We start from the raw sequence: 26,122 nt of genomic DNA, 5'->3' as shown, positions 1-26,122 counted from the left end.
CTGTGAGGTCTCTTCCAACCTTGGTGATACTGTGATTTTACTTCTAACTTTTGCCCCACATAGCCTGTGTGAACTTCCCTCATCTCCTCTGTGCCTGACTTCCCAGCCTGAGAAGCATGCATCACCTCCATGTGCGAGGGAGACAAAGAACTGCTTCTTCCCCTGCAAACTCACACCCAGGCGTCTCTCACCATCTCACTTCACCAGCATGCAACACTCCGAGGCTCCTGGCACCCGACCAGGCCACCATCACTGCCCTGAGGACGCTCTGCTCTACCCAAAGGGGCTCAGCCCTTCCTCAACACAGCAGTGAGGGAACACCTCCATGCACCGAGTCCAGGACCTCTGTCTCATGTCCTGCCAGGTGACTCTTGTTGATTGACTCATTTGGGACACACCTCTGGCTTTACTAACGACAAATCGTGGGCCAAAGTGCACCGAATGAAGCAGGCTCTCCCCGCAGTAACCAATGGGCTCAACTGCAAGAGGGTGTTGCAACACTCCAGCCCCTGCCACAAGAGATACACATGTGAGTGACTGGTGGCACAGGGCACAGCGCTGCAGGAGCTGAACTCTGTGTGAACACAACTCGCACCAGGACACAGCTGCCCTCTGCTCTTATCTTTTGGTAAGGAACCTCTCCATCCTTATCTTTTGCTAGCAAAGTGTACCAGGAGGAAAGGTCTGCATGGCACACCACTGTACGCTGCAGGGATGTGATTTCCTCCCCAGTTTTTAATTGATTTCAGCTTTGTGTGAGTTGAGCCTACAGGAAAAAGCCACAGCCCTGTTTGCCGGATACAGGAGGACTCAGAGCACTGGCATCCTCCCCTGCAAGCAACCAGTTACTCTTGAACCAGCTGAGCAAGAGGCAGCTGCAGTGAGGCTTCCCAGACTGCGTGAAGGATCATGACGACCTGCGTGCAACTCAACACCAAAGCCAAGATGCCCCTTATGGGGCTGGGCACCTGGAAGGTAACAGCTTCAGAGCAAAAAAAAGCACCAGTATTGCAGAGCACCCTGACATAAAACATTGTTCCCACTGAGGAGCTCCAGGAGAACTGTCCTGGTGTCTGGGACTCTGCTCTACCTGGCTGCTGGGCTGATCCTGCATTGGAGTGGGGCTAGATATGAATGGCTGGAGGCTGGCTTCAAGCCCTGCACTCCAAGATTGCAAGAAACACTGCTCTTGTAAAGGACAAAACCCACAGCAACCAACCTAGGGCAGGGAGGCACTGCTTTCAACAAGGGGGATTTAATCTGTTTCTTTGGCTAGCATCCAGGTGTTTATACTGACTTGAGGTTCTTGAGATTTATGCAGTATTTTCAGTCCCCACCAGGGCAAGTGAGAGCTGCAGTGATGGCTGCCATTGATGCTGGGTACCGCCACTTTGACTGTGCCTATGTGTACCAGAATGAGAATGAAGTCGGGGATGGAATCCAGCAGAAGATCAAGGAAGGTGTTGTGAAACGAGAGGACCTCTTCATCGTCAGTAAGGTAAGGCTCTGATGATTTTCCACCCCAGAGCAGAGGGGAGGGAATGCTTTGCCTATAGTATTTTCATAATAGGACTGGAAACAAACTGTATGCTGCAGGATAAAGCAATGCATAATAACATTTAGCAAGTCACTCCCGATGCAAGCTTGCTGCTGCACTCTATTCTGTATGGAGAGTTAGGAAGGATAAGCTGTGGCAGCATCCTGCTGAGGTGCAGCATCCTGCTGAGGTGACCCAGAAAATGAGAGGCCATCTGCAGATGAACTGCTGCAAAAGGAGGGATGCAGGAAAAGGTATAGTGAGCAAAGTAACACCATGCAAGGTAGGAACCTGTGATGCAGAGGTCTAAGAGCACTCTAATACAGAGAGAGAAACAGTTTGGAAACAGCACCTCACTGACTCCTAAAGAACAGCAAAGACAAGCATGGTGGTGTCTGGTGCTTGTTCTAGCAGGCAGGGCTGCAGTTCTGCCCTGGAGTGCCTCTGCCACGTGGGGAAGAGGAGGTTCTGGCCACCTTCCCAGCACATGTCCCACGGAGGATGTGGTTGGGGGGTTCTCTTTCTCTTGCTAAGGAAAGCAGGCTGGCTGTCTGGATTCTGACACTGCTTCCTACCTTGGTGTAGAATGGTGCCAACCACTTTTTCGTGGCCTGTCCTGTATTTTCTTGGCTTTGCCTGCTGGAGTTTTTGCAGGATAGGTACAAATGGTCAATGTGACAAAGCTTTCTTGAGCGAAGCCATTCTCTCCTGCACAGATCTGACACTGTAACAGGAGTTTGTAGTACAGATCTGCCTCATCACCTCTCCTGCCTCTACACATACTGAACTCAGCATCACAGCCCTGTCCAAGCCCCATCTGAAGAACACTGAGATGGCTTCATTCCTAGGCAGCAGAGAAGGGTTCCAGGAGCTCTAACCCAGGAGATCACAGTGTTCTTTGGCTTTCTGTCTCTAGCTCTGGTGCACATTTCATGAAAAGCCTCTGGTGAAGGAAGGCTGTCAGAAGACTCTTGCTGCTCTGAAACTGAATTACTTGGATCTCTACCTCATGCACTGGCCTATGGGATTCAAGGTACAGTAACAGCAATGCTCTTGGCTTCCCCTCCTGGAAGAGCTCCTCAGAACTGCCAGTAGCAGCTGCAGCAGCAGTGCTGCTCCAGTCCAGAAAGACCATGTGTCTGTTGTGTGCACCAGCACTGCTCTGGAGCTGCTCATTCAGCTTTACTCTGGCCACTCTTGATGATGAGCCACTCTTGATCTGTGCCCCTGAGACTGTTGCTTGTACAGCATCCTCTGCCCTTGTAATAGGAGGAGATGGAGACTAGCACTAAGACCAAGCCTCCCAGCTGCAAGCTGTGCCACTTTTTCTTTTACAAAGCCCAAACATGCTGGTCAGAAAATTGCCTCTCGTGGGCAGGAGGGCTGTACTTTGCTGCCTGACAGAAATCCTTCCTTTTGCAGGTTGCAGAACTGCAGAATGAAAGGAAATGCTCCTGTTTTCCATTTCTGTCTTTAACTGCCAGGTCCTTAATACAGTCCAGACTGAGCTGACCTTGCTTGTGGGAGCCTTTGTGTTCTTTCACTCATCTTGGATTTCAAAAGGAAGATATTTTTCAATACCAAACTTTCCCAGACTACGTAGGGATAGGTTGGACTGGATGATCTTGGAGGTCTCTTCCAACCTGGTTGATTCTATGATTCTACATGTACTTCAAAAGATTTATGCCAGTGTGTGTGTGTGTGTATACACATTTAAATACATATGTGTGTGTGTATGCACACACACATGCTCACCTCCTTAGCTTTTCCTTTCATGCAGATCAAAATCTGTCTTCAATCTGATGTTCTTGAGCTCAGCTTCATTTCACCCTCTCAGTACTCTTTTAGTTAGCCTTATCTGGACAAAGCTGTGAAGTGAAACGCAGGACAGCATAATATTGTGGCATCTAGAATATTCCAATCACCCAAAGCATTTTGGCTCTACTATCTAGTTAGAGGCTGCTCTACTTTTCCTGATAAAGAACTTAAAGAGTGAGCCTGCCCATGAGGAGTCTGCCAGCAGCACCTTTTTCAGGAGATGGGCTCCAGAATACCTGTGGACATTCACAGGGTCAGAGTCAGTCCTCTGTAAAAGCCACTAAGCAGCATCATGGCACAACAGGTGATACGAACTCACTGTGGCTCCTGGATACTGTTTCATGACCAAACTGCTGCCCTGCATGCATTTTGTGGATGGTCAGCAGGAATCCCTGCCTTTACTGGGGTCGTAGGTGGCAAAATTGCCATCACCTTGCGTCGACTAAGAAGTGACAATGGCTGAAGAATGAATTAAGTTACTATGAGAATTACCTGAATTGTTTTTTTCATGCACTTCTAGCTTTAGCTCCTTACATTCCTGTTGGCATCCCAACAGAGATGACTTCAAGCATATTCTTTGTCACTGACAGGCAGGAGAGGAGCTGTTTCCCACAGATGACAAAAACATGTGCATATCCAGCAACACAGATCTCCTGCAGACCTGGGAGGTAAGTTCAGTCCCAGCAGAGGAGACATGTACTCTGTCCTCAGTGTCTCTCCTGTGCTTTCATGGTGTTCAGCAGTGACAGAACTGTGGTCTCCTAGATGCAAAATCATCTGGGGGGAACATGATGCAGCACAAAGCAGCCTTCCATAATGTGCATGCTTAGACCTAGTTGTTAGACATGACCTAGGCACTGGCCAGTTACTCCTGTTCCTAGAGCACCTCACTTGACTGCCTGACCCCACAGTGAGCACCATCACTGTCAGTGAAGCTGCAAACCAGACTGTGCTCAGGAGATGCTTACTGCTTGATCCCAACAACAGTGCAATCATCTTCACCACAGTTACTGTGCCCTTCTTGAATTGGCCAAATAGATTTTACAGAAAAAAAGGCATTTTAGGTAGAGGTCATGCCTGGGATATGGCCCACAGCCCTCCAGAGCTGCCACAACAGTAGGTTACTGTAGTTAATTCTTTTCCTCATGCAGCTTAGTGTCAACTTCCACAAACTCAAGGAGTGAGAGTTTGGTCTTGGGTGAGACAGCACTAACATAGCAGTACCTCATCTTCCCTCAGAGAATCTTGCTACTCTAAATACTGATATGAAGGGGGAACATCTTCAGGCCCTTTCTTGTACACTAGAAGCTGACTTTGCTCCACTTTCTGTTAGGCCATGGAAGAGCTGGTGGATGCTGGTCTGGTGAAAGCCATTGGTGTCTCCAACTTTAACCATGAGCAGATTGAGAGAATCCTGAACAAGCCAGGACTGAAGCACAAGCCTGCAAATAACCAGGTAAGCTGCTAAGTGACTGCAGGTGAAGAGTTTTCAGGGATTATAAAGATCTGATTACAGTTGAATGAGGAGATGGGGAAAGGGAGAACTTTGTAGACAACAGCATGTGCTCAGAATCCTTCTCTCTGCATTCTTCTGAGTGCACAAGGCACTCCAATTCTTCCCCTTCGTCATATCTTTATGAATGTTTGACTGGAATAAAAAAGAACCCAGAGATGGCCTCTGTGAAACCCCCACAGCAAACATTTTCTGAGCACTTTGTATAAAAATAGGTCTCTTCAGTACTCGTGATGCTTGTCACCATGCAAGCCCCTGGCAGGTGAGGGGGAAAGGCAGACTCCAACTGAGTTAGGAGACATTCCACAGAACACAACAATGTCACCACAGCTTTGACATTATCAGCCTGTGCCTTTGTGTTGGCAGGTTGAGTGCCATCCATACCTTACCCAGGAGAAGCTGATCAAGTACTGTCAGTCCAAAGGGATTGCTGTGACAGCCTACAGTCCGCTTGGCTCTCCTGACAGGCCATGGTAAGATGCTTTATGCTTTGCAGGGGAGCTGCCATGGATTGTTTGTAACATTGAGATTTAGACACAGATCTCTCATGCTAAGCTGAGTCTTTCTTGCCACTGATTACTTTTCTCTGTGTAGGGCTCAGCCAGGGGATCCTTCACTTTTGGACGACCCCAGGATCAAAGAGATTGCAGCCAGGCACAAGAAAAGCCCAGCACAGGTGGGTAGGTGTGGTGCAGAGCAGTGAGTACTTCTTCATGGAACACAGCCCTGGAGGAAAACTGAGCTGAAGAGTGGCTAAAACCTCCATCCATTCCCCACACATTGTGGCACTCCTCTGATTTTTCTGTAATGATGCAGAAGTGTGGCCTGAGCCACACAGGCAAATGAGGCTGGGGAAGGGTTTGGAGAACAGGTCTCAAGAGGAGCAGCTGAGAGAACTGGGGTTCCTTTCTGGAGACAAGGAGGCTGAGAGCAGACTTTATTTCTCTCTACAACCACATGAAAGGAGATTGCAGCGAGGTTTCCTTTCCTTAGTAACAAGTGATAGGGAGAAGAAATGCCCTGGAGCAGCAGCAGGGGAGGTTTAGATGGGCTAATGAAAGAAAGTTCTTCACTGAAAGGATCCTCAAATACTGGAATAGGCTCCCCAGGGAGGTAGTTGAGTTACTGTCTCTGGAGGTGCTTAAAAGACATCTTGGTGTGGTGCTAAGGGACATGGTTTACCACCAGCCTCAGTAGAGTTAGATAATGGCTGGGCTCGATGATCTTGAAGGTCTTTTACAGCCAAAAGAGTTCTATGATACTATTATTTCTCTTCTATGGCTTGCAAGCCATGTGACTACTATATCTCTGGCACTTGATCAGAAAAAGGCTCATAACCCATCCTCAGATGTCACTTCCCCTCTCAAGTCCTCTTGCAGAGGATGAAAGACTGCTTGCAAAGATTGCTGCTTGTCCAAGTGGGAAGAAAAGGAATTGACTGTCCCAAAACTGGGTGGTAAAGAAGGCCTTGCATGTGGGCATCCAGCATTTCTCTCTTTGCCCTTCAGGAAGGGCTACCTGGGCCACAGCAATTGGAATTCTTTGAAAGCATTTCGTTCTGCTGATGGAAAAACAGCTGCTGCAACAGGAGCTGCTTTCTCTGACCCTACTGTCTGTTCCTACAGGTTCTGCTTCGCTTCCAGATCCAGAGAAATGTGGTTGTGATTCCCAAGTCTGTCACACCACAGCGCATCGTGGAGAACTTCCAGGTGAGTCATCAGGAGCCACCTGGGTGCTGCCCTTCAGAGATGCTGTGCCTTTCCCTGCAGAGCAAGCAGTGATGCCTCCTCACCCTTCCCAAGTGCTTCTCATGCAGGAGGACTGGGATTTTTCTTGCTTTATGCTTACCTGCACACTACTCAGGCCTGCTTTCGAGCAGGACCACGAAGAGGTCTCATACACTATGTCCTGGTCTGTGGCCTGTGGATCAATCAGCAGGCACAGCTTGCCAGGAGCCCACCCACAGTAACATACCAGAGAAGAATAAGCAATGTTCACAAAATAGTTTCTGTGTCCACAAAAGAAGTTGTTCCTCCAGCTGTTCATTCAGCAGTCCATGACTGAAGATGGTCCCTCCAGTGTGGAGCTGCTCTCTAATTTTCTTCTTCCTCACACTCTTTTGACTTTTCAAAGAGTTGATTTCCAGCTGCTTCTCTTGTTAGGTGTTTGACTTTGAATTGACTAAAGAGGAGATGGCAACTATTCTCAGCTTCCACAGGAACTGGAGGATCTGTGCAATGACCAGGTAAGTGACACTGCCTTTTCCTCCCAACCCTTACATTTGGAATACCCTTTAGGGCTGCAGAGGCCATGAGATGGTGGAGTGCACCATCACATGAGGACAAAGCAGGGCAGTAAGTAGAATTGCAACCCTGGCCTTCAGGGCAAGTGTAGAGTCCTACATCAGGACAAGAATAACCCCCTGCACTAGTACAGATTAGGGGCTGACCTGCTGGAAAGCAGCTCCGTGGAGAAAGACTTTAGAGTCTTGGTGGACAGTAAAGTTGACCACGAGAGAGCAATGTGCCCTTGTGCCCAAGAGGGCCAGTGGTATCCTGGGGTGCATTAAGAACAGTGTGGCCAGCAGGTTGAGGGAGGTTCTCCTGCCCCTGTACTCTGCCCCAGTGAGACCTCGTCTGGAATACTGTGTCCAGTTCTGGGCTCCCCAGTTCAAGAGAGACAGGGAACTACTGGAGAGAGTCCAATGGAGAGCTGCAGGGATGATTAAGGGAATAGAACATCACTCTTAGGAGGAAAGGCTGTTTAGCTTGGAGAAGAGAAGGCTATGGGAGGGTCTGATTAATGTTTACAAATACCTCAAGAGTTGGTGTCAAGAAGATGGGGCCAGTCTCTTTTCACTGGTACCCAGAGACAGGACAAGGGGCAATAGATACAAATTGGAAGACAGAAAGCTCCACCACTTGTTTACAGTGCAGGTGACAGAGCACTGGTTGCAGAGTCTCTTTTTCTGGGGACTTGCAAAACCTGGATGTGTTCCTGTGTGACTTGCCCTAGGTCAACTTGCTTTGGCAGCAGGGGTGGACTAGATGATCACCACAGGTCCCTTCCAACACATAACATTCTGTGATGCTGTGAATTTTGTGTTACATCTACGAAGCAGCATCAAATTCAGCTTACTTAGAAACCACAGTGACTCAAACTCCAACTGGATTGCTCCCAGACTTTTCCAGGAGAGGGAGTCCTATTTCTCCTTTAAAAACACAACAAACATGGAAACAAACTACCTTCTAATTTGGAATTCACTTTCCAGGAAACTCTCAGTAACCTGAATTTAAAAACAAATGGGTCCTGGATATTGATTTTGTGCTTGTCTGTCTTACAGAAATGAGGACACATATGTCCACATGCTCTTCCTGTAATTATGTGATGCTCTTCCATGCAGCCAATGCACCTCCACAGAACACTTAGGTTGCATGTGAAAATATCTTCCCTCTTTGCTTTTTTTTCAGCTCCAAGACTCACAAGGAGTACCCTTTCAATGCAGAATACTGAAGATGCTTGTGACACAGACTTCAGCAGACCTCTTGTGTCTCCTGTGCCTCTGTTCTAACTTTGAGCTGTCTATTTACCTGATTTGCCCTGCTGCTGTTGCTGCAATGAATACTTGGGACGTTCATCCCATTAAATCTGTTTGAGGTTTTGGAAGAAAAGTACTTTCTACAGAACCAAAAGCAGGATGTGATCATTTCCTGCTTCTTAGAAGAGAGGATTGCTACTGAAGAGTGTAAGCAGAAGTGCTAAGCAGAAAATGGGAGGAGTTTGTACCACCATTCGGTGATTGCCTTCCGCCTGGCATCAGCAGAAAGGAGATGCTGACGAACCACACACAGAGGAAAAGATAATCATGCATCTGCAATTCTATCACAAGTGTCTCATATGTTAAATAAAATCAAAACTCAAAACTGTAACTGGCTGAAAGTCTTCCCTCAAGTGTAGTAAAACTCCAGAAACCTACTGAGAGAGGCACAGATGGGTCGGTTACAGTCACCTGCACTCTGGGGACAACAAAGTGCTTCCCCTGTGGGCGCCAGTGGGCAGCCAGCCCTCAGAGGAGATCCAAGTTTCCTCCTCCACCTGCCCCTGACCTCTGGCCACAGCTGATAGCCATGCTGGGGGACATTTCAGATGCCACACAACCTTGGTGTCAGCCACCCAGTCAGGGGAGGCTCAGCCTCAAGGAGCTGAGCACAGGCCACCAGCATCTTAGGATCTTCTCCCCAAACTTTCCACTTTGAATTCACAAGGATAAAAGCGAAGACCCTGTGTGCTCAGCTGCCCAAAGGAAGCAGCCCATACAGCCTTCAGCAATCCCCAGGCAGAGAGAAGACATCTGTCTTGCAAAAACAAATACACTGAGTTACTGAAGGCAAGGAGGGTACAGTATTTAATATGGTCTGAGAGCCAAACACACAGGGAAGTTCTACAACCCTTCACAACCACCCTCTTTCCGTTGGAAAGCTCCTGCTCAAATGCTTGCTCTAACTCACAGTGGAGTTCTACAACCCTTCACAACCACCCTCTTTCCGTTGGAAAGCTCCTGCTCAAATGCTTGCTCTAACACAGTGAAGTTCTACAACCCTTCACAACCACCCTCTTTCCGTTGGAAAGCTCCTGCTCAAACACGAACTCACAGTGGAGTTCTACAGCCCTCCACTACCACCCTCTTTCTGTTGGAAAGCTCCTGCTCAAACACTTGCTCTAACTCACAGTGGAGTTCTACAGCCCTCCACTACCACCCTCTTTCTGTTGGAAAGCTCCTGCTCAAACACTTGCTCTAACTCACAGTGGAGTTCTACAGCCCTCCACTACCATCCTCTTTCTGTTGGAAAGCTCCTGCTCAAACACTTGCTCTAACTCACAGTGGAGTTCTACAGCCCTCCACTACCACCCTCTTTCTGTTGGAAAGCTCCTGCTCAAACACTTGCTCTAACTCACAGTGGAGTTCTACAGCCCTCCACTACCACCCTCTTTCTGTTGGAAAGCTCCTGCTCAAATGCTTGCTCTAACTCACAGTGGAGTTCTACAGCCCTCCACTACCATCCTCTTTCTGTTGGAAAGCTCCTGCTCAAACACTTGCTCTAACTCACAGTGGAGTTCTACAGCCCTCCACTACCACCCTCTTTCTGTTGGAAAGCTCCTGCTCAAATGCTTGCTCTAACTCACAGTGGAGTTCTACAGCCCTCCACTACCATCCTCTTTCTGTTGGAAAGCTCCTGCTCAAACACTTGCTCTAACTCACAGTGGAGTTCTACAGCCCTCCACTACCACCCTCTTTCTGTTGGAAAGCTCCTGCTCAAATGCTTGCTCTAACTCACAGTGGAGTTCTACAGCCCTCCACTACCACCCTCTTTCTGTTGGAAAGCTCCTGCTCAAATGCTTGCTCTAACTCACAGTGGAGTTCTACAGCCCTCCACTACCACCCTCTTTCTGTTGGAAAGCTCCTGCTCAAACACTTGCTCTAACTCACAGTGGAGTTCTACAGCCCTCCACTACCACCCTCTTTCCGTTGGAAAGCTCCTGCTCAAATGCTTGCTCTAACTCACAGTGGAGTCACCATCGTGGGTACAGTCACATAAATTCACCCAGATTCTTCTTGACTACCTCAGCCCACCCACACCAAAGAGCTCTCCTGTTCCCACTTGGAAGATCTCCTTATAGCCCAAGGCACACACCAGGAAAGGAAAAAGGACACACTAGAGAGGTTTAGCCACATGAACTCGCTGAATCGGACCAGTGTCAGCGATGTGCAGATAGGAGCAGCCTGCTTAGGACAGGCAAAGTAACCTGATCTGCAACAGTGAGTAAGAGTACATGCACATAGTTTGGTTCCTAAGTACAACTAGGAACACTGATTTTAAGTACAAGGCTTTGTCAGCTCAGCAGATCAATAGCCAAATAACAGAATGAGCCAAGACTAAAGTCTTAAAAGTAACTCAAGAGGACACAAAGGTGGTGATGGGACTTCAGAGGATAGAATCATAGAACCAGCCAGGTTGGAAGACACCTCCAAGATCATCCAGTCCAACCTAGCACCCAGCCCTAGCCAGTCAACTACACCATGGCACTAAGTGCCTCAGCCAGGCTTTGCTTCAACACCTCCAGGGGCAGCGACTCCACCACCTCCCTGGGCAGCCCATGCCAATCACTCTCTCTGCCAACAACTTCCTCCTAACATCCAGCTTAGACCTCCCTCAGCACAACTTGAGACTGTGTCCCCTTGTTCTGTTGCTGGTTGTCTGGGAGAGAGGACCAACCCCACCTGGCTACAGCCTCCCTTCAGGTAGTTGTAGACAGCAATGATTCACCCCTGAGCCTCCTCTCCTCTGGGCTGCACACCCCCAGCTCCCTCAGCCTCTTCTCACAGGGTTTGTGTACTCCTGGTTTGATCTGAGCTCGATGCAAGTCTTAGAATTTGATTAAACCTCTACCTTCCTGTCTGCATTCTTGCCTTAACTAGCATCTGGAAGCTGAACAGATGCACACCATCCAGCAAGATAAACACTCTACTTCTTTGCCAAGGGCCCTACGATCCTCCAACAAGCCCAGCCATGCATTCAGTGCAGAGAAACAACTGCAGCTTCCTTGTTTTGGCATAATCTGGGCAGTCTCACACCGGCAGGCACAAGCAGGAAAGCAACATGCAAACATTCTGCCCAAAACCCTCTGCTAAAAGACCAGCACAACTCAAATTGAAAAAAACCAGTGGGAGGAAGCAAGTGTCCACCTTCACAGGGGAAGAACAACAGGCCACAGAGGAAGCAACACAAAGAATCTCAAAAGAAAAATGAGAGGAAGGAGAAATTGCATTTCTCAGCCATGCTTTCCACCAAGTCTCACTCTTGCACACTCTACCCAGCTCCTGGCTGCAGGAGCACAAGGCTTTGAAACCCCTCCCCAAAAAGGCAGAAGAAGGAGAAGAAACACTACAGGAGTGCCTTACTTTTCTTACAGGAGACCCCATTTTACTGGCCAAGCAGCCAGGTTTTGCAAGCTTACACAGCCTTGGAGAGCACAACTCTCTGATGGCACCACTACACACTGGAACAAACACTGACTGATTCTGGCAGCTCCTACACCGAGACTTGAAACCCACTCCCCATTGACTGTGACACTGCTGGCACTAAAAAATCACCAGCACAGCCCCACAAACTCGAGTGCCTTAGGAATACAAAGGAGCTGGGGCAAACTGGCATTTGATCCAGCCTCTAAGCTCTCTTGAGAAAACACAGCACAGCCAAGGCAAAATATGTCAGTTTGTATTTTTCACTGACTTCTCTGAACAACGAACCAGCACCCAAGAAGCTGGGCAGCTTCAGAGCAGATCTATGGAGAAGGAATCCCAAAAACAAAAGGATGGCAGATAAAGCCCTGAGTTATACAACCCAACTGAAATCCTGCTGCGGACAGCTCATGGCACTGACACAAAGCAAGAGGAAAAGCAAAGAGAAAAGCTAATTACCATGTCTGCTTTCAGTCCGAGGAAGAAAAAAGAGCCTGGGCTTCTGCTGTGGGAGAGAGGCACCCAAAGAACAATGCACCATTGTACATAATCTTAACTTAACTTTGCACCATTGCACATGCTCTTAACTTAACTTTGCACCTGAATCAATCCTCCAAGCACCAGCAATCAGCAAAGCCTCCCAGGCAGCCCTGACATACCACAATGGAGCACTTAGAGCATCCTGCTGGTAATCAGGTTTTGTTCACTGCACTGTGACCACAGCAGCTTATTTTGCTTCTCCAAAATGTCAAAGTCAGTTTCTAACGTGAAATTAAAGGTCACCTGCCGTTTCTGCACTTGTGTATTCTGAGTACTGACGAACAGAGGGCTGGAGCTCCTCTCTTAGGAGGATAGGCTAAGAGGGTTGGGGTTGTTCAGTCTGGAGAAGAGAAGGCTCCGAGGAGACTTTATTGTGGCCTTCCAGTATCTGAAGTGGGCTACAGGAAATCTGGGGAGGGACTTGTTAAGGTGCTAGGTAGTATCACAGTATCATCAGGGTTGGAAGAGACCTTACAGATCATCAAGTCCAACCCTTTACCACAGAGCTCAAGGCTAGACCATGGCACCAAGTGCCACGTCCAATCCTGCCTTGAACAGCTCCAGGGACGGCGACTCCACCACCTCCTCGGGCAGCCCATTCCAGTGTCCAGGACTTGAGGAACGGATGCAAGCTAGAGGACGGCAGATTCAGATTGTTAGGAAGAAATTCTCCACCGTGAGACACTGGAACAGTGGTGGAGGTGGTGGAAGCCTCATCCCTGGAAGTTTTTTAAGCCAGGAAGATGTGGCTCTGGGCAACCTGATCTAGCGTGAGGTGTCCCTGCCCATGGCAGGGGGGTTGGAACTGGATGATCTTTGAGGTCACTTCCAACTCTGACAGTTCTGTGGTTTGCACCTCCCTAAAGGCAGAGGGACAACGATGCTTTTGGCATTCACTGAAAACTCACTGCTCTGCGGCAGCTTTGAACACAGACTGAAATTCACTTTCTCCCAACATTTAAAATGAAGTGTTTTATTCTCATCACTTCCAAACTACTCCTAAGAACCCTTTTCCCAAAGTGAAAGCTGCATTTGTCCCCTGTGGGGAGGGGCACAGAGCGCTCCTCACTCTCACGGGCCAGCCACACCGAGGCTTCTCTCACCGTTTCGTTTCACCAGCACGCAGCACTGCAAGGCTCAGCCCTTCATCGCCGCTGCGAGGATGCTCTGCTCCGCCCAAAGGGGCTCAGCCCTTCCTCAGCCCAGGGCTCGCAGCCCACAGCCGCACAGCCGGCAGCGAGGGCACACCTCCGAGCACGGAGAGTGAGGGACCTCTGTCCTACCAGGCGACTGCTGTTAGATTGAGTCCTGTGGTTTTACCCCTGACAAATCATCTCAGCGAATGACACAGGCTCTGCACCGCGGGAGTGCTGCAACACCCCAGCGCCTAGCACGGGGCAGATACACGTGAGGAACCGGTGCCACGGGGCTGGGGCACCGCAGGAGCTGAACTCCGCACCAACACAACCGCACCACGACACAGCTGCCCTCTGCCCTTATCTCCTGCTGGGGAACTTCGCGGGCAGGAAAGGTTCGCCAGGCGCCCGCGGGCACGGCGATCAGCTCCGCAGCTTTTACCTGATTTCAGCCCACACGCGTCCAGCCGCAGCAGAATGCCCGCCCAAACCGGAGCTCGTCCTCCCTGAAGAGGCCGATATGGACCACCGAGCCCCAGCACCGCCCCACTCCTGGGGCAGAATCCTGCAGCCAGCTCCTCTGGCCGCGGGCGCCCCTGCCCGGCGCCGGCCCCAGCAGCCAGGTCCAGCCGCCTGAGGCGCTGCCCGCAGGGGCCCGAGGGGGCGCTGCAGAGCCCCCAGACGCCGCCGCCACGCCCAGGAGCCTCTCCCCTGCCGGCTGCCCGGCGCTGCTGCTGATTGGGTGGCGCTGGCATCGGGGCGGGGCTTGGGCGGCGATTGGCTGCTAAGGAGGGGGGCCGCCGGAAAGGGCTGTGCCGGCAGCCCCGGGGCGGGCCCGCGGCTGTTGGAGCGCTGGGCGGGCGGCGCGGTCCGGAGCGGGGCCATGGCGGCGTACGTGCGGCTGGGCGCTGCGGGCAAGATGCCTCTCCTGGGGCTGGGCACGTGGAAGGTAACCTTGGCCGCGGCGAGGCTTGCGGCTGTGGTCGCAGTGGCAGCAGCGCCAGCGACGTGTCAGTCGGGCCGTCGCCGCGGTTCCCCGCTCGGTATGGCAGCAGCGGGCACGAAAGGTCCCCTCCCTGCCCGCTGGCAGTTCGAGCTCCTGCATGGCTGCAGGGCTGTGTCCAGGGGCGCAGGTCACCGGCCCTAGGCTCAGGCCCCTTGGCTGGATTAACCGGTCCTGAGTGCCGTGGGCTTCTCCTCTGGGAAGTGTGGGAAAGTGAGGGGACCCTGGCCCGGCCTTGGAGAACAGCCCTGTCTGAGGGAGCTGAAGAGGAACGGTGGGACACTAGCTCAGTCAGCACTGGCTGAGATGCCCACAGACCCAAGAAAGGCTTTTAAAGCCCCTTTTGAAGCCCGTTTGTGCTTTTACCTTCTACCCAAGGAGCAGCACGTGAGCAAGATACATAGACTCATAGAAGCAGCATCATATAATGCCCTTTTCCCTTCAGTCCCCTCCAGGTAAGGTGGAAACCGCAGTGATGGCTGCCATTGATGCTGGGTACCGCCACTTTGACTGTGCCTACGTGTACCAGAACGAGAAGGAAGTTGGGGAGGGGATCCAGCAGAAAATCAAGGAAGGTGTTGTGAAAAGAAGTGACCTCTTCATTGTTAGTAAGGTACAAACCAGACAGCTTTGGATCAGTGTTAGGAAACAATTAGGTTTATGCTTGTTAATGTGGAAGAGATTACTCCTTACACTACTTTTTTTCTTTCACTTCTTCAGCACAGTGCTAAAGCTGAGATTTCCCTGCCAATCGATAGTAATTTTTATTGTTGCACCTACTGGACAGGAAGAATTCCTTGAGCTTTGAGCAGGAAGAATAATCACCCTCACCCTAACTGTGTGGTGGCACCTTTCTTCCCCTGTCAATCCAATAACCCCTAAAGAAGGCTTTAGCACTATAGCCTTGCTGTGGTGTGCTGCTCGGCTGTGGAAAGCCAGAAGGGCTGGGGGATGGAGGAGGAGAAAGCTGGCCCTGCAGACCAGCTGATGCAGAAGAGAAGCAGGAAAAGGTAGAGTGGGCCAGGTAACACTGTGCAAGGTGGCAGCTTTTGATGTAGAGGTCTTACGGTCACGTATGAAGGACTGATGCAGAGGCAGAAACAGTTTGGAAACAGCACCTCAGTGGCTGCTGAAACATAGCAGAGGAGACAAGCCTGGCAGTGTGTGGTGCTTGTTCTAGCAGCCAAGGCTGCAGTTCTGCCAGAGGAGTGCCTCTGCCACATGGGGAAGATGAGGTTCTGGCCACCTTGGACAATGTAATCTGCCCAGCACATGTCCCATGGAAGATGTGGTTGGTGGGTTCTCCTTCTCTGTTCATCTGGATTTTGAAGCTACTTCTTACCTGGGTAAAGGTTGGTGCAAACCACTCTTTTGTGGCTTCTCCTGTATTTTCTGTGGCTTTTTTGTGTTTTCTGGGCTTTGCCAGCTACATTCAATGCAGGAATGCTGTGTGCAGTCAAGAATGAAAGATACCTGCCTTCATTTGAAAGTCTTTGCATTGCAAAGGCAGCTACTGTGTAAAAGGAGGTAGCACAAATTATGTCTTAACTAATGGAACTAGAAAATTTTGTCCATTATGATCCTGCTCTGCTGTCTGTGCTGCCGTTGCCATACTGCCTTCAGTGTCATGGGTCAGTGCCATCACAGAGCTAGCCCCTAGTGAAGAGCACTAGGATGGCCTCACTCTGTGTCACCTTCCAAATAAGATGCAGCACTGCTGCACAGTGCTGAGAGCTTTAACCCAGGAGGTCAATGTGCCTTTATTTTTTCTCTAGCTGTGGTGTACATTTCATGACAAGTCTCTGGTGAAGGGAGCCTGCCAGAAGACTCTTGCAGATCTGAAACTGGATTACCTGGATCTCTACCTCGTGCACTGGCCTTTTGGGTTCAAGGTACAGTAGTAGCAATGCCTTTGGCTTTGTTTCTTGTGAGTTACAGCTTTTGGAGAGCTGTATGGCTTTATAGCCCCTCAATTGCTCTGGCTGAGAAAGACAATTGTCTGTTGTGTGTACCAGCACTGCTTTGATGCTCAGCTTTACTCTAGCCATGTAAGCTAGGCTCTAGAGACTGTTGGTTACCTACTCCTTTGATCCTGGGAACTGTAGTCTGAAAACTAGAGGCAAGTGTCCTGGCTGCAATTAGCTTTCCATTTTGTTTACAAATCAGCACATGCATATCTCAGAATTTCCCCTTACAGTAAGGAAGGCTGCACTTTGCCCCCAAAAAATGCTCCCCTGTGTGTTACAGAATGACAGAGCAAAGGAAAATGCTTCTTTCCACTTAAGTCTTCAATTGGCAAGTCCTTAATACAGTACAGATTGAGCTGACCTTGCCTGTAGGTACCTTAGTGGTGTTCCATTGAGATGGGTATTCAAAAGGTGACACTGCTTGGATGCTTAAACTTTTCCACAGATTAGTGAAGGATTGGGTGTGCCCCTTTGACTATTTCTGGTCTTAGCCTTTCTGTTCTACCATAGTTCAATCAGTCTCCATCCTACCTGGCACTGTTATTTCATACTCTGTTGTAGCCTTCTGCTAACAAAGCCAGGAAAACAAAACTGTCTCCTGGTGACAGCAGCAAACAGCTGTTCAACACAGTTCAGTTTTTGGTGGCTTTTCCCAGCTCTTACACACAGGGTATTCTGATTTTCCTAGCATTAGCAGCTTTCCACCAAGGTTTGTCATGGAATAAGTGCCACTGTACATAATAGTTTGTTGAGCAGATTTGGTGTTTTGTACACCAATATCCAATTAAGTTTCCTGATGCTCTTCAACCTCAACACAAGGGGGAACTTCTTGACTGTAAGGGTCACAGAGCACTGGAATAGGCTCCCCAGACAGGCTGTGGAGTCTCCTCCTCTGGAGTCTTTCCAGCCCTGTGTGGATGTGTTCCTGTGTGACCTGAGCTAGATTGCATAGAGGGCTGGACTCGATGATCTCTTTGGGTCCCTTCCAACTCCTGATGCCCTGTGAGCCTGTGATTAAGTGAAAGTCTGTGAGACTGGAGGCTCTAGTCCAGAGCAGTTTGTTTCTCTGTAGGTGCCTAGGTGAGTCAACATTTTAAGGGTCCAGCAGGAAACCCTATCCTTACAAGGAACGGTCACTGGCAAAAATGTCTTAAATTCCTCCTGCTCCACAGGAAGGAGTGACTGAATATAGACAAGAATTGGTGTTCTTACCTGCACTAGAAGTTTAAATTATTATGGTTGTGAGCTCTCATGTGAACTGCTTGCACAGGAGTTGGCTGGGCTCACTGACAAGGCTTTAAACTAGCTCTGATGGGGGCTGGGGGTGTAGCTGTGCTTCAGCTTTCCTAATCTGAGCTCTGGTGACACAGACAATTTCTTTGTATTCATCCCAGGCTACCTGTCCTTGCTTCCACTCTCTGTAGGCTTTCTTCTTGCATCTAAGCATGTCCAGGAGCAATACTCATCCATGCAGGCCTCCTGGCATTCTTACCTGCCTTCCTCTTTTTTGGGATGCATTGCTCCTGGGCCTGGAGGAGGTGATCCTTGAACACTGACCTCATGTAAACATGAAGACTTTTTTCCCTGTAATGGTGACAGAACCCTGGAACAGGCTGTCCAGGGGGGTTGTAGAGTCTCCCTCTCTGGAGATATTCAAAACCTTCCTGGATGTGTTCCTGTGTGATCTGCTTTAGGTGATCCTGCTCTGGGAGGGAGGTTGGACTGGATGAGCTTTTGAGGTTGCTTCCAGCCCCTGACATTCTGTGATTAAGTGAACTTCTCAACAGCAAGCATTTTGTTTTTCACTGACAGGCAGGAGAGGAGCTGTTTCCTGTGGATGACAAGGGCGTGTCTATACCCAGCAACACAGATCTTCTGCAGACGTGGGAGGTAAGCTCAGCCACAGGGGAAGTCATCTCTTCTGCGCTCAGCAGTGGTACTAGCTGCAGCAGGTGCAGAATGATGGCTCACACATGCACGCAGAGCTAGTTGGAAAGAGCTCACCAAAGTATGTGAAAGCTTTTTTCAAGGGCATGTTTAGCCAAGCTGTTACTCCTAGCCCCTGTGGGTCAGCATCTCAAGTCCCTGAGCTGTATGGTAGCCTTCAGTCGAGCTGTTAGAAAAAGTTGTTTACTTGACCATGACAATATGTTTTTTCTTCACCACAGTGTCCTGGCAGTTCTTTGAATTGCTCAAACAGATTTTATGGAAATAGATACTGAAGTTGTGTTCCTGCCATCCTCCTAGGGCATAGTCCTCCAGAGGTGTGACAATAGTAGAGCTAGAGTCTTCTTTTCCATGTGTAACTTAGTGAATTTCAGACTTGGCAATGTTTTCTGGGCTCTGGTATGGTAACAGATGCGGCACAGATACTACCAGCACCCACTTCTGCCCTTGAGAATAAAAAGTTCAAGCAGCTATTTTGTGCTTCCCATGAAAGGAAACAAGATCTTGCTGAGATTGTCTTGTCCACTGAATGTTGACTTTTTTTTGTGTGTTAGGCCATGGAAGAGCTGGTGGATGCTGGTCTGGTAAAAGCCATAGGTATCTCCAACTTTAACCGTGAGCAGACTGAAAGGATCTTGAACAAGCCAGGGCTGAAGCACAAACCTGCAAATAACCAGGTAAGCTGCTAAGTGCCTGCAGGTGAACTGTTTCTGGATCTGATTAAATTGAATGAGAAGGTGAAAAAAGGGAGAAGAAAGAAGACACAGCATGTACTCTAAATCCCCCTCTGTGGGGAATTCTGAGTACAAAAAGGACGAGAACATTTCCTTTGTCTTGCCTTGTAGAACCTCCTTTTACAAATTATGGAGTGTTTTCCTTCGAAGCCTTCTCTCCAGAAGGGTAAAGACTCCAGACACAAGCTATCATTCTGACTAATCAATGACTGCTACAAAGCCTCTTGGAACAAAACCTAGAGAGCAGATAAGCTTGTGCTGATGCCCTACAGAATGAGCCTTCTGCTGTCAGACAGACCCCATGCAGGGTAGGATGAAGCCAGCCTGTATTTAGGAAATTCAGATGCAGGGGAGAAGAAATAACTTGAGCATGGGGAACACTACTATAGTTTTACAACTGTCAATCTCTGTTCCTGTGTTGGCAGGTTGAGTCTCATCCATACCTTTCCCAGGAGAAGCTTATCAATTATTGCCAGTCTAAAGGAATCACTGTGACAGCATACTGTCCCCTTGGACGCCCCGACAGGTAATTTCCAAGTGGGTTGCTGTGGTTTCAGTTTCAAACACTGAAACTAATTGAGTGAGTAATGGTGCAGGTGTATTTACTTGATTTTAAATTACTCTCACTAGGTAGAGTCTTTCTGGAATGATTCTTTGATGGTTTTTTTCTCTTTTTCCTTTGTGTAGTGATAAACCAGATATGCCTTTGCTTCTGGATAATCCCAAAGTCAAAGAGATAGCAGCCAAGCACAACAAAACCCCAGCACAGGTGGGTAGGTGCAGTACAGTGGCTATTGCTTTCTGTAATAACCATTAAGAAAGCCAGTCTGAAGAGAATGTACAGCCTCTATCAGTGTCTCCTGTAGACTGTGATGCTCATCTGAGGTGTTGACAAGCAATGTAGGTTACCCACTTTGTGGTCTGTGTATGCTACTACTGCGTCTTTGGCCCCCAGCTGGAAAAATGTTCTTCAGATGTCAGCTGTCTGCATGGGTATTTGGGAGGGGAATTAAGCCTTGCATAGATCATAGAATCAACCAGGTTGGAAGAGACCTCCAAGATCATCCAGTCCAACCTAGCACCCAGTCTTATCCAGTCACCTAGACCATGGATCTATCCTGCTGAAAGCTCAGGTGTGAAGAAAAGGAATTTACTGTCTCAAAACTGAATGGCAAAGGAGGCCTTGCATGTGAGCCTTCACTGCTTCTCTTTGCTCTACAGGAAGCAATATCTAGGCCACAGGGACAGGAATGATTTGACATGTAGCTCTGTAGAAGTGGGTATAGCTCAGGGAAAACAGCTGCTGGGCCAGGCTCTGCTTTCTCCAGAACAGGATCTGTCCTCTCTGACTCCACTCTCTGTTCCTGCAGGTTCTCCTTCGCTTCCAGATCCAGAGAAATGTGGTTGTGATTCCCAAGTCTGTCACACCACAGCGCATTGTGGAGAACTCCCAGGTGAGTTGTTAGGAGTGACCTGCTTCAGGGATGCTGTGCTTTCCCCACACAAAGCAAGCAGTGATCCTTTCTCACCCTTCCAAGTCTTTCTCAGGAAGGAGAAGTGGGCCTTTTGCCTGTCTGAAAGCCAGGGCTCCAATGACAACCCCAGCTGGAGAAAGAGTAGACAGAGCTTTTGGAAACAGTATGCTGACAACCTCAGTTACCTTAGAGTGTTTTGTGGATGAAGTGGCAAGCTGGGCTTACCTAGAGCCTAAATGCAGTGATGTTCCTCAGAATCACATTAGCATCACTGATGGAAGAGTGCTGGTGTCAAACCAGACTGCTCCTCCACCTTGAGTCAGGGTTTTTTCTGGTACTGGACTAAAAGCTTTCAGAAGTAACATAGCTGGGTTTATTAAAAGACTTTCACATTTCAGATGTTTCTTTGGAACTGGAAAAATGTATTTTCCACAGAGACATTCTGCAACACTCCTAAGGTGCTCACCAAACATTGTGAAACAGTTGGCACATGTAACTGCTACTGGCAGTCTTTCTGGTCTTCTTTCCTCTGCCAGAAGAGTCTCAAACCTGAAGACCCTTCTTTTCCTTTCCTCATCACTTCTAGCCAGCACCTTCTCTGATGCAAACTTGTTCTTTTGTCTTTTGAATCTTGCTTCTGCTTAGATTTGTTCAAACAGCTTCCAGCTGTTTCTCTTCTTAGGTGTTTGACTTTGAATTGACTAAGGAGGAAATGGCAACTCTCCTCAGCTTGAACAGGAACTTCAGGATCTGTGAAATGGTCATGTAAGTGACAGATGGTTTCCTTCAGACTCTTGTTCTGGTCTCGGAGTTAACACCAGGTGGTGTAGATTGGGTAAATTCTGAAAGCATTTGAGGGATGAAGTATCTGTTATGCAACACCTTAGTGAAGTTATTGTCACTTTAAAGGATGAGTATAGGTTGTGTCATATAGTGATGGTGAATCCTTTCTCCAAGAAACAGTGCTGGGAATTCCAAAAGGAAGAGTTGTATGCAATAACATTTGGCTCTGCCCATATTGCAGAAATGAGCATTAGGCTCCCTTAAATTTTAAGGTAATGTTTAGGGGGTTTTCTGAGTTGTTATAAACTGATGTCAGCTCTTATGTAGGTGGTTTGGGGAGGGAATGACCATCTGAAGAACAGTATGAAGAATGACTGCAGATGTGCACCTTGGAAGCCTATAGCAAGACAAGTCTTGGCTGAAAGGCCACAGAAACTGCTGTTTTCTCCATACAATTATATCTAGGCAGTAACTTGTTCCCATCATTGTTCAGTGCCTGAATCACTGGAAAAGACTTGAACTTGTTGGTCATGTATTCCATTTCTGTAGTAATAGGTCTCAAACCCTTTCTGCAGTTAAACAATTCAGAGCCTTTGAGGCTCCTCTGTACACCCAGTGTAGCTCTGTGTGGCATTTATTTCAGCCTTCAACATAATCTTTTCTCTTTTAATTCCTCCAGGTGCAAAAATCAGAAGGAATATCCTTTCAATGCAGAATACTGAAGACAGTTTTATCCTGCCCTCCTGCAGGTCTCTGGAGTCTAATGAGCTTTTGTCACACTACATGGCTTGCATGTTGTATCTCTCCTGCCAGAAAAGGCTTAGTAAATACTCACTGATTCTAGGTTTTCCTTTTTATGGTGGAAGGGGAAAGATTGAGATTGTTCTCAAGAATAAAATATGGGCAGTAATAGTTCTCTCCTCAGTAGATAAGTGTCTCTGTGTGGATGAAATAGAAAAGCAGAAAACACAAAGAATCGACTAGCAACAGATTGTTTTTATCTTCTGTCTTGGATCAACACCACTTAAGGCTGCAGGTAAGGGTGTGTCAGCACAGCAGCTCCATCCTGAAAGAATGACTGTATCAACAATTGTCCTGGGTCAGGGTGGATCCCTGCCCTGGTAAACTCACTACAAACATGGAGTTTGGGAAAGTCAGGAAAAATAAAATTGTATTTCTTATAGTTTAAATGTAACAGTGTAAGGAGAATAAACTACTACAGAAATGTTGTGGTTTTTTAAAGAGAGCCAACAGAAATGAAGCTCTGGCCTTGGAGAAAAAAAAACACAGAATTATATTTAGATACAGAAAAGAAATTACAGAAGCAGATACAACAGCCAGGGTGAGCCCCCTTGAACTTTACCCCAGCTTAAAACTAAATCTATAATCCCCAGTGCTCCAGTCCTTCTCTAGTACACTTTTCATATAGAGGTCATCCAAATATTGCATTGAGGAAAAAAGTACATGAAACAGGGATTGGAGCACAGATACTAATGAAAAATATTACTTATCACAGGCACAGAAACGAGAATTTACTACAGGGCTCAGTGCTTTCCCTTTGGGTCTTTTTGTGTGTGTGTGTGCTTGGGTGGTTTTCTTTTTAACACATTTCCATACTTGTCCTTTACTCCTTGGTTACACAGAGCAGTTTTTTGGGGGGAACTCATCTTGCCTAACTTCAGGTATTGACAGTGTAGGTGCAAGCAGCCCCCCTCAGGGTTAATCTCTAAGTGCCAGTCACTGCCAAGAGATGTTTGGGCAAAACAAGGCAGGTGCTTTCACTGTGACTCATTAGGGCCAGGGCTAGTTTTGGCTCTGTCCCATCTTGCTGTTTAGGTTCTTCCATACCTAAAGCATTCTCTCCTTCTCCTGTGAATAGAGGTGAAGTCAGCTGCAGTCACCTGCACTTAATGGGCATGAACCCTTCCTGGGACAATTCCCACCAATAAAACCATATGATGCTTTTCCCTACAGGCATCAGAGCATCCAGCCCTCAGAGAAGGCTTCCATTTCTGTCACTGCAGGCCAGCAGCAAACTAGGCATCCTTTTGCTGCTGAAGGTTGATTACATTGAGAGTTACCCACTTGGATCATTTAGAGTCTTCTCAGATGCCTAACATAGGTCAGCTCTTGAAGTTATGTCTTTTGGTGAACCAGAATTACTACATGCAAATATCAACATAACAGACCTGAAAGGCACTATGAGAAGCACCCAGCTTTAGTGCAAACCTCTGCACACAGATCACAGAATGTCAGGGGCTGGAAGGGACCTCAAAAGCTCATTCAGTGCAGTGGCTCTGCCATAGTAGGATCACCTATATACCATATCACACAGGAATGCATCCACATGGGTTTTGAATGTGGGAGAATGAGACTCCACAAGTCCCCATGGCAGCCTGTTCCAGTCTTCTGTTACCCTCACTGTAAAAGAACTCTTCCTCATGTTTCCACAAAACTTTCTATGCCTCAGCTTCCACCAATGCCTCTTGTCCTGTCATTGGGCATCACCCAGCAGATCTTTTGGCACTCAGCCTTTACATATTGATAAACATGAATGAGGTCACCTCTCAGGTTCCTTCTGTCCAAGCTCCAAGCCCAGCTCCCTTAGGCTCTCATAAAGAAGCCGTTCCACTCCCTTCATCCTTTTCCTCATCTTATACAAAGGAACCCCATGGCAATTTATCAAGCACACAGTTTGCAGTTTATCATCCACTGACACTTGTACTTCTTTCACTAAGAGCCTACCAGTATGTGACAGCTCCAGCTATGCCTTCAGGACAGAGAAACAATGCACAGCTCCTATGACTTGGCAGTTCCTACACCAATACCTACATCGGCTGGAGATAAAGCACAGCACTGCTGATATTAATGAACTGTCAGCACAACAGCACAAGCTCAAGCACACAGGAAATAGAAAGGAGAGCAAAGTGCTACTGGTGCTTTGCTCTTCAGGCTGTCTTGAACAAACAAATCACAGGCATGGCTCAACATACTATTTGGACAAAGAAGAAAAAATCCCATGTGTGAAGTGCATGGTATGTAAAGTGTAGAGATGTTCAGCAGAAGAGGGACTGCCTACCGTGCAGGTGATCACTTCGATGTTTCAAAAGACAGTGACTTCTCTGGAGGGAAGCAATCTTTGTCAGGACATACCTCCACGGGACCTCTGCTGCTAGGGCCAAGACAGAGGTCAAGCATGGAAAACTGCTCTCTTTGATTCTAGCTAACACCACATAGTCCATTTTGCCAACACTACTCACTCTGTTAACCTTAGCTCCCGTCCCTTTTCCACCACTAGCATCACCGGGCAGGAGTGCTCACTAGACACAATGCCATGGCTAGCACAGAGAGCTGTCCTGCAGTTGTGCTCCCCTTTTCCACCGCCAGCATCACTCGGCAGGAGTGCTCACTAGACACAATGCCATGGCTAGCACAGAGAACTGTCCTGCAGTTGTGCTCCCCTTTTCCACCGCTAGCACCACTCGGCAGGAGTGCTCACTAGACACAATGCCATGGCTAGCACAGCGAACTGTCCTGCAGTTGTGCTCCCCTTTTCCACCGCTAGCATCACTCGGCAGAAGTGCTCACTAGACACAATGCCATGGCTAGCACAGAGAGCTGTCCTGCAGTTGTGCTCCCCTTTTCCACCGCTAGCACCACTCGGCAGGAGTGCTCACTAGACACAATGCCATGGCTAGCACAGAGAACTGTCCTGCAGTTGTGCTCCCTTTTTCCACCGCCAGCATCACTCGGCAGGAGTGCTCACTAGACACAATGCCATGGCTAGCACAGAGAACTGTCCTGCAGTTGTGCTCCCCTTTTCCACCGCTAGCACCCCTTGGCAGGAGTGCTCACTAGACACGATGCCATGGCTAGCACAGAGAGCTGTCCTGCAGTTGTGCTCCCCTTTTCCACCGCCAGCATCACTCGGCAGAAGTGCTCACTAGACACAATGCCATGGCTAGCACAGAGAGCTGTCCTGCAGTTGTGCTCCCCTTTTCCACCGCCAGCATCACTCGGCAGAAGTGCTCACTAGACACAATGCCATGGCTAGCACAGAGAGCTGTCCTGCAGTTGTGCTCCCCTTTTCCACCGCCAGCACCACTCGGCAGGAGTGCTCACTAGACACAATGCCATGGCTAGCACAGAGAACTGTCCTGCAGTTGTGCTCATGGCAGCTGTCTGTTTTCCTGAACTGAGGCAGGAAGTGTGAAAACCCTTCAGTTGGAATGGCAGCAGGCCTCTTGTGCAAACAGCTTGCTTCTAAGAGACAGGCAAACACTGCTTTGTATACCTGTTTCATGATGTAACAGAATCATCACACCCTACAGACCAAAAGAGGGAAGAAGATTAGAGAGAGAGCCAATTTCTTTGTCTGCCCCAGGTAAGTGGAGACAGAAGCACAAAGACACAAATCAGCTGAGCATTTGGTGTGGGAAAGATGCAGTTACACTCCCAGTTGATGCTAGCACTTGAATAATGCACAAGCAAGCAGTGAAGTTTCTTGGTGGCTTTAACATTCTGGACCATCTATGGTATCATGCAGGTACCTCTTTTTTCTTTCCCCGTAGTGTTGTGGCAGCTTCAGACCACCCACCATTTATCTCTACACTTCTCTCTTTTATTCTGAAATATGGCCTGCAGGTTC

The 26,122-nt window shown here is 48.5% G+C and overlaps 3 protein-coding genes across 3 annotated transcripts in view; 2 read left to right on the top strand and 1 right to left on the bottom strand.

Moving 5' to 3' along the window:
- The window catches only part of BPGM (bisphosphoglycerate mutase), a 47,415-nt gene extending 33,193 nt beyond the window's left edge, over positions 1–14,222 (bottom strand). Inside the window, exon 1 of the mRNA XM_064155759.1 lies at positions 14,008–14,222. The gene's annotated coding sequence lies outside the window, so the exon portion shown is untranslated. The remainder of the gene's footprint in view (positions 1–14,007) is intronic.
- Positions 873–8,797, top strand: LOC135181587 (aldo-keto reductase family 1 member B10-like). Its single transcript, XM_064154821.1, has 10 exons — positions 873–975; positions 1,331–1,498; positions 2,454–2,570; positions 3,946–4,023; positions 4,689–4,811; positions 5,235–5,341; positions 5,463–5,544; positions 6,494–6,577; positions 7,031–7,113; positions 8,339–8,797. Exons 1-10 carry the CDS (start codon positions 910–912, stop codon positions 8,379–8,381), a joined length of 951 nt encoding a protein of 316 aa, XP_064010891.1. The 5' UTR covers positions 873–909; the 3' UTR covers positions 8,382–8,797.
- A 146-nt stretch (positions 14,223–14,368) lies between the features above and the next one.
- LOC135182047 (aldo-keto reductase family 1 member B1-like) lies at positions 14,369–22,699 on the top strand. The gene is made up of 10 exons (XM_064155757.1): positions 14,369–14,514; positions 15,014–15,181; positions 16,344–16,460; positions 18,348–18,425; positions 19,037–19,159; positions 19,642–19,742; positions 19,904–19,985; positions 20,587–20,670; positions 21,374–21,456; positions 22,154–22,699. The coding sequence occupies exons 1-10, from the start codon at positions 14,449–14,451 to the stop codon at positions 22,194–22,196; spliced, it is 945 nt and encodes a 314-aa protein (XP_064011827.1). The 5' UTR covers positions 14,369–14,448; the 3' UTR covers positions 22,197–22,699.
- Positions 22,700–26,122: the final 3,423 nt, after the last annotated feature.

The sequence above is a fragment of the Pogoniulus pusillus genome, chromosome 15 (assembly GCF_015220805.1).
Source record: "Pogoniulus pusillus isolate bPogPus1 chromosome 15, bPogPus1.pri, whole genome shotgun sequence".
Classification (NCBI taxonomy): domain Eukaryota; kingdom Metazoa; phylum Chordata; class Aves; order Piciformes; family Lybiidae; genus Pogoniulus; species Pogoniulus pusillus.
Note: the sequence above shows the minus strand (reverse complement) of the source record. Positions and strands in the feature narration are given on the sequence as shown.

What these genes read in the sequence shown, in the direction of transcription:
- LOC135181587 (XM_064154821.1), top strand. Translation starts at nt 910, where the DNA reads ATGACGACCTGCGTGCAACTCAACACCAAAGCCAAGATGCCCCTTATG. An exon ending in TGGGGCTGGGCACCTGGAAG is followed by an intron (nt 976 to 1,330) that starts GTAACAGCTTCA and finishes CAGTATTTTCAG; the next exon opens with TCCCCACCAGGGCAAGTGAG. An exon ending in ACAAGCCTGCAAATAACCAG is followed by an intron (nt 4,812 to 5,234) that starts GTAAGCTGCTAA and finishes TTGTGTTGGCAG; the next exon opens with GTTGAGTGCCATCCATACCT.
- LOC135182047 (XM_064155757.1), top strand. Translation starts at nt 14,449, where the DNA reads ATGGCGGCGTACGTGCGGCTGGGCGCTGCGGGCAAGATGCCTCTCCTG. An exon ending in ACTGGCCTTTTGGGTTCAAG is followed by an intron (nt 16,461 to 18,347) that starts GTACAGTAGTAG and finishes TTTCACTGACAG; the next exon opens with GCAGGAGAGGAGCTGTTTCC. An exon ending in ACAACAAAACCCCAGCACAG is followed by an intron (nt 19,986 to 20,586) that starts GTGGGTAGGTGC and finishes CTGTTCCTGCAG; the next exon opens with GTTCTCCTTCGCTTCCAGAT.